Consider the following 16,598-nt stretch of genomic DNA (forward strand, 5'->3'; position numbering starts at 1 on the left):
TTATGTGTGTTAATTACATAATTATAATTATAATTATACAGTTTATCATGTCCCGTTCCAAGTTTGAACAGGCACGTCATCTTAAGAGTCCTCGAGTGTTGACTATTCATGTCGCAATTTAAAAAAAAGTGATGTTTTATGGCATAACCAAAATGTAACGGACAATGTGCCAAATGATTTATCAAATTTCCTTTCAGGTATCCAGCCACAGCTTCCGGATATTTCCTTTCCTGGTGAGATTCGTTACGATTCAGTCATACTTCAAATGTTAATGTGTTATTCTGCCCATGAAACGGATTAACTCGCCATTGTCTGACAGAAGAAATAAAATTGACTTTTTTGTAGCATGGTGATTTATCCTTTTTCCAGTTTTCTGAGCAGGATCTGTGTCTTACCAAACCTTTTTTTTTTTCTCTTTTTTTTGCGTGTCCATACAAGTTTAGCCTGAACAGAATATTGGATGACGGTAGAAGGATGACGCAAAACAGATATAATCACAAGTACATTATAGTGTTCGTTCTCTTCTGATGTCACCTTTATGTTCAGAATAAAGTAAAAATGGAAACGAATTTCAAGAAACTATTAGCTACATACACAACTGATAATGACATGCTGAACATAACCGATGCTAGCTTTAAATAGATTTTATTTTTTGTTCAATTCATTCTAGGCTGCGGGCAAAGACCAGCGCTTCAAATCCACCGCGTCACTCATGGAGAGGATGTTGTCGTAGTTGGAGAGTTTCCGTGGCAAATTGCACTTTACGCCTACACAGATAACTTCATCTGCGGTGGAAGTGTCATAGCTCCAGACTGGGTCCTCACGGCGGCTCACTGCGTGTAAGTAAAAAGAAATCAAAACAGGCGAACAAATCCAATATTTAGCAAAGCTTTTAGAATGATGCACTAGGTTGTCATGTGTATGTGCGTGTGTGAGTGTGTGTGTGTGTGTGTGTGTGTGCATGTGTTGTGTTCGTGGTTGTGCGCATACACCGTACGTGGATGTGCGCATACGTTTGCAAATTCTTTCAAAATTTGTTCTAATCTTCACCCAGCCACTTTGCGCAAGTGCGATTTTTGCAGTCTTCGAAATATGGTCTGTTCTTCAGGTATGCATTGAACGATCCAAAATGAAAAGGATACCAAAATGCCGCCATAACTTCAAAACGATGGGATTTTTTTTCCTGACTCGCCCTGTACATCGATTATCAGTATCCAGCGCTTTGAACAATAGTTATGACCACTGATGATCGTTGGTAAGCATACTCGAGTGGAATTTGTACCCACGACCTTCCGACAGCTAGGGCATGTGCCATTCGATATGACGCCCCATCATCTAGCAATCAAGGGGATTGTGGGTTCAAATGCAGCAGGCATATGAAATTATGCCGATGATTTTTTTTTTTCATGGCTTTTACTCGAACTAAATAATCGGTGTGTATTCATGTCGATGACCGTAAAAATTACGTTGGGTATGATGAAAAGCTAATCCAACCAATTAAGAGAGCATGAGCATGCCTTAAATTAATTAATCAATTTATTTTTTAATGTCTTAAATCTTCCACTCTGAGTTTAGAGTTCAAGAAAATGCAATAACGATCAATTGCCTTTATAAAGATCAATGTTGCCCAGCGATTGACTTATTGCACTCGTATATAACGTTTGCGCCCTTGTACACATTGTGTACCACTCGTACCGAGGTATTGAATCTCATGGGAGTGCAATTCTTAGCCGTGCTCGAGTTGACCTTTGGTGATACAGCAATATTAGATGCAGACAGGGAGGTAGGAACTCCAGCAGAGTCAGACATAACCTAAAAATGTTATGCAATTTTTCAGCACACTAATGTAGCCTAGCCCGCGTGATTAAAAAATATCCAATAGAACTCACAGTTTTGTTCTTCGCTGCCTGTAAAATGATATTGTACTGTGGTACATGACATGCAAGGTCGTCACGATTGAATAACATCCAAAATTTATCGTAATGGGTAATTGGCACTTTCCTTGCAGTTAATTTCTGCGTGCCTCAGATGTAAATTCAGACACTGGGATTTATTTTACAGCTAAAAGTGTACACAGTTTTGTATATCTTCTTTTACTTTTAGTATGGACATAAACAAATAGGCTTTTTTTTTTGCTTCGTCTTTATTTTCCCTATCTTTTCCTTATTCCGCCTCTTCTGCAGTGAGGAGTATTACAACTTTGTGGTGAAAGCTGGCAGTTTGTCGCACGAATACGAGGATTCCACTGACTCTGCACAGTACCGCGATGTCGCGGAAATATTCATCCATCCAAATTACGATATTCCGACGCTCCTCGGCAATGATGTAGCGCTGCTCAAACTGTCTTCGCCCCTTAACTTTACCGATGCCGTGCAGCCGGTCTGCCTGCCTCGGGCCCACGACGTGCCTGACGTTGGGAGTTACATCACTCTGACTGGCTGGGGCAGTTATGTCCGACGCCGAGGTGAGATATTAATGACGACATTTCTGTTGATTATTTGTGAGAAGAATTTGTCTTCAGTCTGGTTGAGTGCTTCTACTGAATTATTTTTAATACAAATCATTTCATTGTATTCTTGTACTGAGGTGTATGAAGTATCATTTCATGTTCCTTTATAGTTGTTATCGTGTTGTTCCATATGTTTCAACATGTAATGGTCTTACCTCTAACTCACTTTTTTTGTGTGCACTCTACCGGTCTCTATTTATCTATCACATAAATAAACATGTTCTTCGAATACCTTTACAGTATGTAGGACCTAAGCCTAGTATAGGCCGGAGTATAGTTTCGACCAGTACTGCCTCTTTACTATAAAGTAAAAACAATACTTTACATTTCACTGAAGATACTGTGGTAAATGGAAATATGCGATCTGTTATTGTTGCGTCAATGCGTTGATGCGCGTTGTGTCCATGCCAATGGCGCAGTGTGCGTGTGGTTACGGTTGGCATGGGCACAACGCAACTTTTATTTTCATGAGATAAGATGACGCAGATTTAATTGATTCTTGACTTTGACTTTGACTTGTGAGACAAATGGACGTGGACATAGTCTCTGCGAGTCTTTGATGTCGAATAATCAAAAGTTCGACTATATTTGTTATTCTGTATAGAGTCTAGTTATCCTGGCGCATTGGATGTACGCATGAGGATAATACAGAGTAACGGAGTTTATACAATGTATCGGCAAACTGAGACTGTTTGATTTGTTCAATAAAATCTATGCAACGTCAACTGGAGACTGTCAGCGTCATCATTAATCCCGGCTTACAACAAATGGTGTCAGGAGTGGGATGATGACAGCCTGACGGAGTGATCCACTTCATCCAGTTGAAGAACCCTGATCGACGAATAACAGCCTCGAGTATGACGGAATAATGGTCCACGTTTCGCTCCGAGGAGACCTGCTGTTTTGACTACACTTTGGTAGCGGACAGGAGTATGGAGGAGTGCTGGAGGTAATCTTGATCTTGATCTTGATGGTGTAGATCGATCTACGTTGATCAGCCCTGGTAGAGCAGCACTACTCTGTGAGGCAGCTTCTTGATGATCAGGCTCGTCGATGGTGGGCTGGAGACTGGAGCTGATGGTCCGTCGGGAGTTTTGCTGTGGACGTCGGAGTGCGCTGGCGTGCGTCGGGGGCGGCTGAACATCAATCGGGATGCGAAATCGACGGTTACAGAGCTGCGATATGGCATCTCACGCACTGAGCAAGTATTTGGTAACTGAAATAATGGATGATGCTGAACTTTCGTTCAATGGATGATGCTGAACTTTCGTTTAACTTTCGTTTAACTTTCGTTTAACTGAAATAATGGATGATGCTGAACTTTCGTTTCGCAGATTTTGGACCTATGATGCCATTTGGGCATTACGTTTCATGTTTGAAAATGACGTGTCTTAATTGGTCAGTTTAACTGCGTAGTTAGTCATGTGTGAACAGTTTGTTTCAAATAAGGATGCGCGAATTGATAATTTCTCTTCGACATCATTTGGACAGGCAATGAAAGGGTTGTGTGTAAATCTCGCTCTAGGCCATGCACTAATTGAAAAGTTTAGTGGGTATTGTGAAGATGGCACTGAAACACCTTTTTCTAACTGGATGGAAATGTTTAATCTCACAGTTGAGCCTTTCAATTTAAGTGATGAGGAAAAGGCTAGAGTTTTAGTGAACAACCTCATAGGGCCAGCAAGAGAAGAGATTCGCTATTGTCTGTCGGACGAGAAGCGGAGGAGTTTTACAGAGGTTGTAAAAGCTCTCCGTCTGTGTTTTAGTCGAGAGAATTCTCACTATTTGCGGTGTTTGTTCTATAAACGTGTTCAACGTGATGATGAAGACTTGGCAGGCTTCAGTAGGGCTCTCATGCGTCTTTATGCAAAATTGGTAGATGCTGCAGACGATGAGAAGGAAGCTGCGGCTCTGAGGCAGCTTAGAGACGAAGCTCTGTCCAGTCAGTTTGTCAGTGGAACACGGGATGAGAGGGAACGTATTTTGTTGAGGCGTTTGCACACGAAAAATCGGGGATGCCGATTCGAAGTGCTTAGGAGAGAAGCACTGTTAGTTCTCCGTGAAGACTGTATGCTAGAGGGAGATGGGTTGAAAACTGGGAGTGCTGATGCTGGAACGCAAGTAGTGTTCACTGACCCGGTTGCTCAGCAGCTAGATCTTTCCTCAGATACAGCTGGACAGGAGAAGGAGGATGCCATATCTACTCTTTTGGATGGGGGATCGCAGATTCTGGGTTGCGTTGATGTAGATGAGGGTGGTGCAGAAATTGATGCTGGGGGACATGGACATGAGTCATGTGATGAACAGGTTGATGCAAAGGATTTAGATGCTGGGTCGCTTCTAATTGCAAAACCTGTGGGAGAGGGTACCAAGAGGGGTCCCGAATTATCACATGAAGGTCAGGATGTCCAAAAGCATGCAAAAGTGCAGCCACCAAGCACTCACGTAGCGCCAAAGGAGTGGTCAATTTCAAAAGAGGGGAATATTACTCATGGTAACATTGTTGTCAATGATGTAATAACAAGGGAGGCATGCATACCTATCTGTAACGTGTGGAAGAATGGATGTCATGTTCAGGGAACGGTATGGGGGCCCTGGGAGTCCAATTGGAGACCGAATTTTCATGAAAGCTTGGTCGCTGCAGGTTAGAAATTCGTTGTCCGTCCATGGAATTCGTTGTGACTTGATTCGCTTACAGTGTATATAATTATATACGTTCATGACTGCAGCTGAAACTTGTGTACCATCTCAAGTAGCAATGGAATTAGGAACTATATGCCAATTTAGAGATGCAATGCGAGAAATGGTTATCAATATAATATGGTTGTTTTAATTGATATGTGATTGATAAGAAGTTTTTAATGAGATATTGGAATAGTGATATGAAAGCATTTGAAATCACTACTACGCGGAAAAATGAAGGAACTATGGCTATTGTTTTAATTGTTTTGTTGGCAGCTGAACAACATGGCATTCTGACAATATTAGTGGTTGTTCAGTGAGTCAGAAACTTTTGATAATGAGAATAGATGGTCGAAAATTCATGCTTTGAATGATCCCTTAATTTGTGTGAAGTTTTGTCAATGAGCAAATTGTTGACTGTGACGATATGACACATAAAGCGGGGAAGTTACCTTTATTATTATATGCTTGCTAAAGCGGGGAAGCTCATTTCTGTTAGTAGTGAATTCTAATATTCCGTGACTTCACTTTGTTTTAAGTGTTGCATTTCCTGATATAATTATGTAATATTGAGTAATTGAGAAATATTACTCTTAGAAGATAGATTATTATCATACGGGTCGTATGATATAATCGCGGGGAAGTTGTCGTGTTGTATGTACAATTTGCATATGTATTAAGAGACCTGTCTATGTTGTGCCTCGATATAAATCTTAATTGATACAGACATTAATGTATGGTTTTATATACGACGCAGAACATTGTTCTGTTACGGCACGTTTGACGTTATTCTGGGCTTATACCAAGACCATTTTCCCGGAGAATCTGAACATTGCTTACTGACAATGTGGAACAACTGAGCTATACATTGAAGCGGAACTGAAGATAACGTATTGATGTGTTATTCTCTTGGCCCGAACCTTTATGCCATGTATCTGAGTTTGTATGATTTACTGTTAATTTGGAAGGTTCAAGAGTTTCAGCTTTTGGCAGATTTCAAAAATAATGTTCGATTTTGTAGTATTTCCGCGTTTGTATATTTGACTGGAAAAGCGGGGAACACACGCTTTCCTGAAATATATTTTAGTGATTATCTACTGTTAATCCGCTCTATATGGGATTGCTGTAAAGTGTATAATGATTTGACATGAAGAGCGGGGAATTTTTTGTTATGTATTATTATGTACAATGTTATGAAAATGATATGATGTAATTGGGATTATATAACCCATGGTTGTGTTATATAATCGCGGGGAAGTTTGTGGTAAATGGAAATATGCGATCTGTTATTGTTGCGTCAATGCGTTGATGCGCGTTGTGTCCATGCCAATGGCGCAGTGTGCGTGTGGTTACGGTTGGCATGGGCACAACGCAACTTTTATTTTCATGAGATAAGATGACGCAGATTTAATTGATTCTTGACTTTGACTTTGACTTGTGAGACAAATGGACGTGGACATAGTCTCTGCGAGTCTTTGATGTCGAATAATCAAAAGTTCGACTATATTTGTTATTCTGTATAGAGTCTAGTTATCCTGGCGCATTGGATGTACGCATGAGGATAATACAGAGTAACGGAGTTTATACAATGTATCGGCAAACTGAGACTGTTTGATTTGTTCAATAAAATCTATGCAACGTCAACTGGAGACTGTCAGCGTCATCATTAACCCGGCTTACAACAATACACTTCCTTTTAGAAAAAGAGAGTGGGTTCTTTCCTTCCTTCCTCATTTTTTAATTTGTTTCTTGTGTTCCCATGTGATCAATGCGCGAAATAAGCGTTCGGTCGTAGGTGTCTATCCAAAGTGTATTCCAATGCACTTTCTCAGTGAAAAGGGGAAATTTCATCAGTCCCTTTTTATGTTCTGTAACTGTTTATACAAATCAATGAATAATACATTTCTGGGAAATTAATATTGAGAGTTAGTTTATTTTGGCTGTTGCATATAGGTTCATGTTGTATTGTTGTTGTTGTTTTGACATTTTCAAAGCTGACTTTATACAACTACAATTAGTTTGAAATAATGTAAATGTGATGCAGTCTGCGATTTTCACAGTAAGAAATTGGACCTCATTATACGATACTACATGGTGTATGTGATCTTTCTACGCTTGTACATATCTTCTTCTATTTCAAACATCAAGTGCCCCGTGGCTATTACAAGCCGTTGTTATAAATCGTTATTGCTGCACTTCGCGAGAGTTTGCATTAAGAGTATGTATACTTGAAGTATTGTATACTCGAAGTAGCACAGGAAGTAGTGACGATTTGAAGAAAAAAAAATAATTAGAACTTGTACAAATAAGAAAAACTCGAAAATGAAAAGAACTGTCTTTTTCCGTGTGTCAAGAAGATTCTGGTCATACTCAGGGACGAAAGTTAGATGAGGCGCTGATGGAGTGTACATAAAAGAAATATCATTTTGAGCAGTTGTTAGCAGCTGCAATCTTTTTTGCGAAGCAGTGATATTTGCAACGAACATTGTGTATAAGCAGTAAGAAAATTACATGTAGTCAGAGTAGTGACGCAGTTGCTTTACGATTTTCCTACTGACTTTCTCGAAATCAACACTACTTCGATGAATTCAGTGAAATGAAAGCAAGATGTTCTTTTCAGCGATTAAAAGAGTGAAATTGTCAAAATCTCTAAATCTGTCATATGGACATATCAAGGAAACTCGTTGATCTTTATCTATTGTCTCAAATGACTAGCCTGAACGTATAGTTGTCTTCACTAAGAAGTAGTAGCGTCACAGTCAGCAAATAAAGAGGTTACATGAGTAATTTATGGTAGAAAAGGGTAACTATTGTCATAATCCTGACGTTGAAGTCTGCAACCTCGCTGTAACCGTCATGCCCTGACTGATAATCAAAGATATCCCGCTATCTGGATTATTAATCTTGTTCTGCATGATGCATATACACAACATAACTAAGCATCCGTGTTTCAGGTAGTTTACCGGTGGTCTATTACTGTATTTTGCGTTTTCTTTGTCATTCATTCAGGTCCCCTACCGGATTTACTCCAAGAGGCCAGATCTCCTGTGATTCCCAATGAGTTTTGTCAGCAGTTCATAGATGTCATCGACGTCCTACCCTCAATGTTCTGCATTATGCAGCCCACTGGGTATCAGTCGTCATGCACTGTAAGTGCACTAACGGTCTTGTTTTCACTTTTCCATCTAAAATCTTCAGTCCTATTTCCTCAGATAGCGACTCCTTGTAGGCCTTACTTTTTTCCAGAGTCACACGCAGACAAGCCATATACGCGTTTGTTTTTGGTTCTTTTTTTAGAAGTAATTTTTAGTCGTAGCCGAAATACTGATGCATTTAAACCACTGTAAACTAAGCAATCTACCACAAGCCTACGTAACTTCCCAAGTCATTTGATGTTCTTGTCCAATCCTGTCCTCATAAACTGGTTTGAAACCGAGACACCATACAAGAGGCGCGTTAATCAAAACTTAGTTAATTTTTTTACCTCACCTGAGCCACAGGCTCAAGTAAGGTATGGCTCATCGTCCAGCGTTCGTCCTCGTCCGTGGTGCGGGTGCCTAAGCTTTTGACAGTGTTATCTCCTGCTTGCAAAACCCTAAATGACGCATTTTTTACCAAACTTGATGGCACCATGCCCTATTAGAGTATGTGTAAAAATCTTCTCTGCAACCAGAATTGAAAGAGCGTATAGGCCTACATTGATGAATGCAGTTCAAGTTTCTCCATGGAGGATCGAGGGGTGTTACGTTGGGGCAGGGGTCCAAATTGGGACCTTAATCTTTAATTTTCACCTTTTTCTGTAAAACACATGGTCCAATTTTTTACCAAACTTGGTAGATATTATCGCCAGGGGGTGATAGATTATGTATTTGTGCAAATGACCCCCCTCCCCCATTCCCTACCTGGGGTCTCGTTGAGCACAACGTGGGGGTGGGGGGATAGACAAACCTCTTCCCCCAAATCAATGATTTTTTTTTTATCTTTTCTCAAAGAGTAATAAGTTATGTAGTGCTATGACTGAATTCCATTGGTGACCGTAGGTTCAAATCCGTTTGGGACGTATCCTGGTATGGGCGGGGAGGGGCAAATTGGAACCAGCTTTCTTAATTTTACATATTTATCTTTTTGTTGAAACATGTGGTCAGACTATCATAAAACTTCGCAGGGATAGTTGCTGGGTAATAGAACACGGATCTTACTATTCCATATGCACTGCGGGAGCTACGTTTCAAGGGGGTCAATGCCCGAAAATTCAAAAATCTGTACAACTCTTCTGCAAAACCAGAAGGGATAAGCCGGGTTTTCATGGTGCTATGAGAAAGTAGATTGGTGACTGTAGTTTGTTCATGGCAGGACCGGAAGTAAGCTGGGGGCGGGGAGGGATCAAATTAGGGCCTGGTTTTTCGTTTTCTTCTTCTTCTTCTCGAAAACACATGGTTAAATTTGTCATCGAACTTGGCGGGCATTATAAGCAGTGTGAAAGTATATGTTCAGTAAAATGACCCCAGAACCGACTTTTTAGAAAATATAACGATTAAAACAGAAAAGATTTTTTTTTTTTTAAACCTTATAATAATCTGAGTATATACATGGCCAAATGTACTTTCAACGAAATGTAATAGATGCAGGGGTCAGTTGTTACTGAATTCTCGCTATCGCCAATGACGTAAAAAGTACCCGGATGTTGATTTAAGCGTCATTTACGGTGCATTATGGGATAGTCCGGTAGCAAAATCACTTCCGTTCGTACGCGCGTGATACGTGACTAATGCTATTTACACACACAACCGACCGTATTCTACGTGTACTTCCTGTTTTCTCGACTTGAATTACAGCTTTAATATGATTTGAAATTGCTCAATTCTTACGAAATTGCTGTTAATACGACTATTGGTTGTTGCTGCGAAGCTGCCATGTGTTATTCGCACGACAATAAATGAAACAAATCTGCAGAAATAGGACCCTTACTGGTATGCGAGACGTGACGTGACCGCGTGGATGAAGTTTGCGGGTGACTCCACAGCGCAGTACGTGCACGCGCGACTTACTAGTACAGTTTGTAGTGGTAGTAGCACTAGGAAGTAGGCCTAGTGCCTACGTACATTGTACGTACTGTACTTACTTGGAAGAAGTTGCTTCGGAGGCAGGATATTTTCCAGCATATTTTCAGCGTAAGCAGAGATGACTGATCTGTGATGTGCACATCGATCGCATGACCACGGATACTAGTACAGTAGGCGGCTCTACCCGGATGTGGCTTTTTCGTCAAGATTTAGTGCACTTGGTAGCAAGGGCACTTCCGGCGCGGAGTAGAATTTGCACAACGCAATAAGCTAACACATACCGGTGAGTGATATGATGCATGCTATTATGCAAGGCCGGCCGCCGGCGGGGACTCGACTTTGTACGAGTATGACAGGCCTGCATGGCCACTCGCTTGCTCGGGGTACAGCCGCCTACTGTACTACTAGTAGTATCCGTGGTCGGCGCGGCGCTATAGGTAAGGTACACGTACGCGCACGCTAGCGTTGTGCAAATTCTACTCCGCGCCGGAAGTGCCCTTGCTACCAAGTGCACTAAATCTTGACGAAAAAGCCACATCCGGGTATACTTTTTACGTCATTGGCGATAGCGAGAATTGGGGGCTCATCCTTACACTTTCATGTAAACGGCAACTTCTATAAAGTGGGGTGGGACAGGTATTTTTACCAGTGTTAAAGAATATTCAAATCCGTAGGCTTTCATATCCCCCCTCCGCAGTTTGCTACATTGTATGTAAAAACTGCAAGAATGTGTGGACAGTGATGAATATTTGTGATACTCGGGTGAGCGCGAAACCCCCGGGCCTCTTTGTTTTTCTTTGTGTCAACATCCGCAATCATTTGCTAAATGTCAGTGCATTTGGCCTATATCCAAATCGTGTTCATAAGAGCTTTCCTGATTGTCTGACATTTGCAGCCTGACACGGTAGCAAAATTTTGGTAGAGCGCGAACAAAATTAAAGTTAAGGAAATACTAGTAAGACAAGGCGCTGGTCCCTAACGCAAACTCGCTTGGGCTGGTATGGAGTGCCATGCGTTGCAAATATTCTTAAAACACATAATACAGAGGTTTTAAAAGTTTGAATAGGGGTTTTACTTCTATAGACTTTTTAAATTTCAGTAACTACCTACTGAATCTACTCATCAGATAGTGTACCACTAAGGACGCAGTAAGTTTCCGAAGCTTGTTTGATATACATGGGGTAAGAGGGCCCATCATTGTGGTCCGTTATGTACACTTACGGGAGGATCATCTTACCCCACACTGACGCTCACGCGTATTAAACATGATGCAACACAATTTTACAAGTAAGCCTTTTCTCTTACCGTACAATGTGATCATGAGCACCCACTAAATTCACCCTAATCGAATGGCAATATTTGTTATAAAATGAACAAATATTTGTATGAACCCTCGTATGACGTGTAGGTTCTTTCCTTACATTAGGTGGTGCTTGGAAAACATTGTGTCAAGTATTTTTTTTTTCAGATTCCAACGTTCTTTGGTGAAACTAAACATAATATGCAATCATCAAATATCGTTGATTAGCTCAGCACACGTATCGTAAGCAGTGGGGGTGCACCTTGCCCCAGTGCTCTTCTAACCCCACTTTCCCCAACAATTTGGATTCGGAGGTACGTATAGATGAAACATGAAGAGTAAGGGAGAAGAAATGACTCAACATAATGCTGTCATTCGTTGTAGTGTTTTCTTTTTATTTGTTTTGTCTTGTTGCCTTTAAGGAAATTGTCAGAACAACAAACACAATTAACCGTTACACCGTATTGTGCCGTTTCTTTAGGGAAGAAGAAAACTGTATACTGCCAGATCTCAAACTATTTCAATGTTTTGTTTTGTTTTGTTTTGTTTTTGTTTTTTGTTTTTTTTTTCAGGGCGACAGCGGCGGACCAAACGTTCAAGAGACAGATGGCCGTTGGACGCAGTACGGTGTTACAAGCTGGGGCGCCACGTGTGGTGAAGTGTACGTTCCGTCGGGCAAAATGCGAGTGTCCAGCTATTTGGACTTCATCGAAAGAATCATGCAAGAAAACTAGAATGGCTCTTCATGATCTAGGGCTTTTGAAAGTTAGTTGTTTTATTTAAGCTTTGTTTTATTCCAACTTGTTTCACTGCTATTTGTTTGCTTCTTTGCTTTCGTGTCTTTCCCTTCGGGGTTTGCTTGTTATTTCTTGAGCCCTTGCTAGCCATGATATCAAATTTCAGACCTCCAAACCATTCTGAATTTGGAGGAAAGAATCTGAATTTTGACCATTCCCAGCTCTTGTTTTGATGGGAGCTTCCTATTTTTTCTTGATAATTTTACTACACACTCTTATGGAAACTGCTCTTTCATTCCTGCTTTTCAGCCAAATCATCCCTATTTTTCAGTCAGAAAGGTTAGGAGGTCTACAATGTATACCTGTGATACTAGGAAAGGTACAGATGATATATCCAGCACAAGAGTGCTATTTCCCGTGGAAATCCACATAATTCAATATAATATCTATAGGATCTTTCGAAGCAATCCAGAATTAAGTGACGGAGAATGTTCAAGTAGAACAGAACATTATCAACTTACGAACCAATTCCGATGTTCTATTAGTGAACTGTATAGAATAATGGATACTTTTAATAGCTAGTATTTTCAGCTGAATGTCGTATCAAGATCTTGAGATCTAGTTTCGTTCAGTCCTCCCTTTTGCCCTTTAGGGTGTAGTTGATTGTAATTGTAATTGTAATTGTTTAATAGTAGAATAAATATCATTCGTGTATACAGCGTCCAAGTATTAGTCTTATTTTTAAAATTATCTTAACCACAGTGCAAGAACAACCTTTAGTTGACCAAGATTTTTGTCCTAGATCACCCGGGAAAATCTTTGAACCACAAGTTTATCCTAGTTACTTCTGAGATAAGCAACTGATTGAAAAGTAGCAATTATTGTTTCTTCAGGTGTACATATTTCTAGCGATTTTCTGTGTATACTGAATAGTTAGTTTGTTTATTTGTTTTTGAGTAAGGTGCAGTTCATGTATTAAAAAATCATGTTTAAATATCTCTATTGAGATATTCACGATTCATTATCAGTACTACCGCTTAACATTACATAACATGCATACGAAAATACGGCAAACATGATGAACATCACAGTCGATGATTTGCAGAAACCTGAAATCGGCAATACATATTAAGTTGCCATCTTACATATAAGGTTATTCAAATGGGTACACCACGTGAACACATATGCTTATGCTTGTAGAAGTGACATGAAAGGCCATTATGATGGAAACACCTCCCCCCCCCCCCCCAAAAAAAAGTAAATAAAATAAAATAAAATGTGCTCGTTATGCGCTATATTGTTCCTGCTTCGTTCGGAGAGTGTCGTTTTGTAATTGAAATGCAAACGTTCAAGCCACAAACGAATGGCAGAGCTAAGAACATAGAGCGCATTGCCGTCTTCTTGGTGTCTGGATAATCATGTTTCTCTACCATGTCTATATATACCATATAATGTGTAACTTTACTCAGATTTGTATACTATTACGCATACCACTAATGTCATTTTCACAGAATTATTAAACACGCTTTGTAGATTTGATTTTTAATGATTTGCTAAACATAGAGCTCATTGCCGTCTTTTTGCTGTCTGGATAATCATGTTTCTCTACCATGTCTATATATACCATACAGTGTGAAACTTTACTCAGATTTGTATACTATTACGCAGACCACTAATGTCATTTATACAGAATTATTAAACACGCTTTGTAGGTTTGAATTTTAATGATTTGCTAGTTTGGATTCCTGTTATTTGCATTTTAGGTAAGATTTTACTATTCCAGATGCCTGCATGATGAAACTGAATAGAAATTACCTTGCTGCTAATACCTACTTTTAATTATTCTACACTATGCATGTTACAGTTGAGTCAAATTATTATTATCATTATAATTATGTCTATAATAATCTATATTCAATATATATACATACATGCATGTTCAGGGTCCCATTAATCATCTGCAGCTGTCTTTACTTACTATACTCAGAAGTTTATGTATTCTATTGCTATGAATTGTCTGTCAGCTGTATTGTATCTGTTTTCATAATGGTTTAATCATTAGGGCCTACTTAAACGGGTTAATAAAAAACAGAAAGAAATCTTGGGTGAATTTTGATAAAATGTTACGTTGGAAATAAAAGTCAAAACTTTCATCTCATGGACAGGAAGACCCTGTCATAAAATACACCCGACAAAAAAGTCTGTGCAAAGATAACCAGTCTATGTCTATACGTGACATTGTCCTGAAAGGATGCGTTGGCAACATACGTCACCCAGAAGGTTTTGATGTGGAGCATGTTTCACGGTATTCAGTTGCGATACCTAGGCTTGACATGTGTAAACTATGAAGTTACCTTTACAGATTCACCCCGAGACAAGGTAGACTTATACTGACGAATATCGGCACACTCGTACAGCCGATGATAGTACAGTGGTACTAGGCTACCATTAAAAATGTAAATGGGCCGTGATGGGATTGCATACAAAGCAGACATGCTGCTAAACTCACTAACTGGGCTTAATTGATGAGTAGGAACTACCTGTAGGCCTAACCTTTTTATATTAAAGCCGGACTCTTTACTACCGAAAATAAAATCCTTTCGAAGATGAATGATAAGCATATTCTATGAATCACTTTTTCTCTTACCTTATTTTACTCGATATCTTCACAAACAATAACGTGATTAAACAGCAGTGCACTGCTGCTTCATAGCGAAGTCCATATTCATTAGAATTAAACTGTAATTCAAAAAAAAAAATGGGTCGGTGTTATGAGAGCAGTAATTGCTAGCTGCTCTCTAGAAAGTTACAGTTGTCAATACCGATGTGTAACGGCTGTATGCGAGAGAGCTAACCTGAGTAACACATGTATAGTGTTTTTGTTTTGATACTGAAATAAAACTTACAACTATATACATGTAGTCATAGAACTGACATGTGTCATGTACGTATCATCATTTACACTGTTTTGTTTTGTTTGTTTTTTGGCCATGAATTTCAATCGAAACGAAAATTTTCAGGTGAGGGTATAGACTACAATAGATAGGTCCGTGTTCGAGCTTGATTTAAGCTTTCATGTGGTCACATGGATGTGCTCGGTGTGGGTGTGTAAGATGCATGTGGGTATCTGTGTAAGATGCGTGCGTGTGGGTATCTGTGTGTGTGTTTACTTTCGCCAAATCGGGAATGCGCTTGATGCAGGGTCGCCATGTTGCAGGTGGCACTACAAATACAGTGTACTGCGTTTAAATATAATAAAACGAAGAGACATGCAGGCTTTTTATTGATTCATGCAGCTATTCAAGAATTTGTTTTTGCTATTAATGGTGAAAATGTGTAATTTTGAAGATAGAAATGTATCGTTATACCGTAGTATATAACGGCCGAGGAATTGTGTGTCATGGTCAAGAGGCTATGTGTCCGGGGGCTTGTCACACGAGACCGACATCTTCTAGTCATATAGGTGGCCTACAACCCACGACTTCGACACTGAAAGATGAGAAAAGGTTCATGAGTCATACAGCCCACAAGTCCACCCAGCTTCGACGCCAGATAAATGGGGCCCACGAGCTCGACACTAGGCAATATTTCAAGGCCCACGAGTGCGAGTTCGACCGACTCTTATACAAATAAACAAGGCATTAGCAATATTGTGTCTCGCCCACATGCGAAAATAACCAGAAATATCGCGATCTCCGTTGCCACGCAAAAGAATTGTATCCCTGGCTGATTGTGAAATATCTACCATAGAATGTAACATCCCATAAATAAGAAGGTCTATTTCACGCAATGCTACTTCCTCTATCTACTCCCCCTCTCCAACCTTTCCCCTTCTTTGAGATGGAATAAAAAGCCTCCACCAAGTTCTATCACATTAGACAAAGACAAAACAGGATGATAATCAGTTGCACTTTAGAGGCGAAGTAAACTTTGTCTCTGGGGGGCATAGAAATGCAAAAAGGTTAAAATTAGTGCTGGAGTTGAAAACTGAACTTGGAATAAAGTTTCTAAAATTAATGAATTTATATAAGAAAGTTTGTCAACAGCCATGAATAATGCTGAACATTATGATTGTAATAAGGCATGCATGTAAAATGAACAAAGTAGAATAATTTTTTTTTTCGGAGACTTGATAACCTGTCAGGGGAAAAGTGAATGATTAGAGAGAGTTTAAAAGCAACAATGTTGAACAGATATGAGTTATATTATGGCATTGATATTGTATATGTGGGAAGGTTAAATATGTTTGTGATTGCAGTCCAGCTGAGGGTTTCTAGATGATTTGTACAATGTAGTGTCAAAATGAG

At 39.7% G+C, this 16,598-nt stretch overlaps 1 protein-coding gene across 1 annotated transcript in view; it reads left to right on the forward strand.

Moving 5' to 3' along the window:
• The window catches only part of LOC140231796 (uncharacterized), a 41,681-nt gene extending 28,945 nt beyond the window's left edge, over positions 1-12,736 (forward strand). The window contains exons 18-22 of the mRNA XM_072311950.1: positions 198-233; positions 671-839; positions 2,184-2,464; positions 8,201-8,340; positions 12,127-12,736. Of these exons, the coding sequence (XP_072168051.1) occupies positions 198-233; positions 671-839; positions 2,184-2,464; positions 8,201-8,340; positions 12,127-12,288 (788 nt within the window). The 3' untranslated portion in view covers positions 12,289-12,736. The remainder of the gene's footprint in view (positions 1-197; positions 234-670; positions 840-2,183; positions 2,465-8,200; positions 8,341-12,126) is intronic.
• Positions 12,737-16,598: the final 3,862 nt, after the last annotated feature.

This window comes from Diadema setosum, chromosome 8 (assembly GCF_964275005.1).
Source record: "Diadema setosum chromosome 8, eeDiaSeto1, whole genome shotgun sequence".
In the NCBI taxonomy this organism is placed as follows: Eukaryota; Metazoa; Echinodermata; class Echinoidea; order Diadematoida; family Diadematidae; genus Diadema; species Diadema setosum.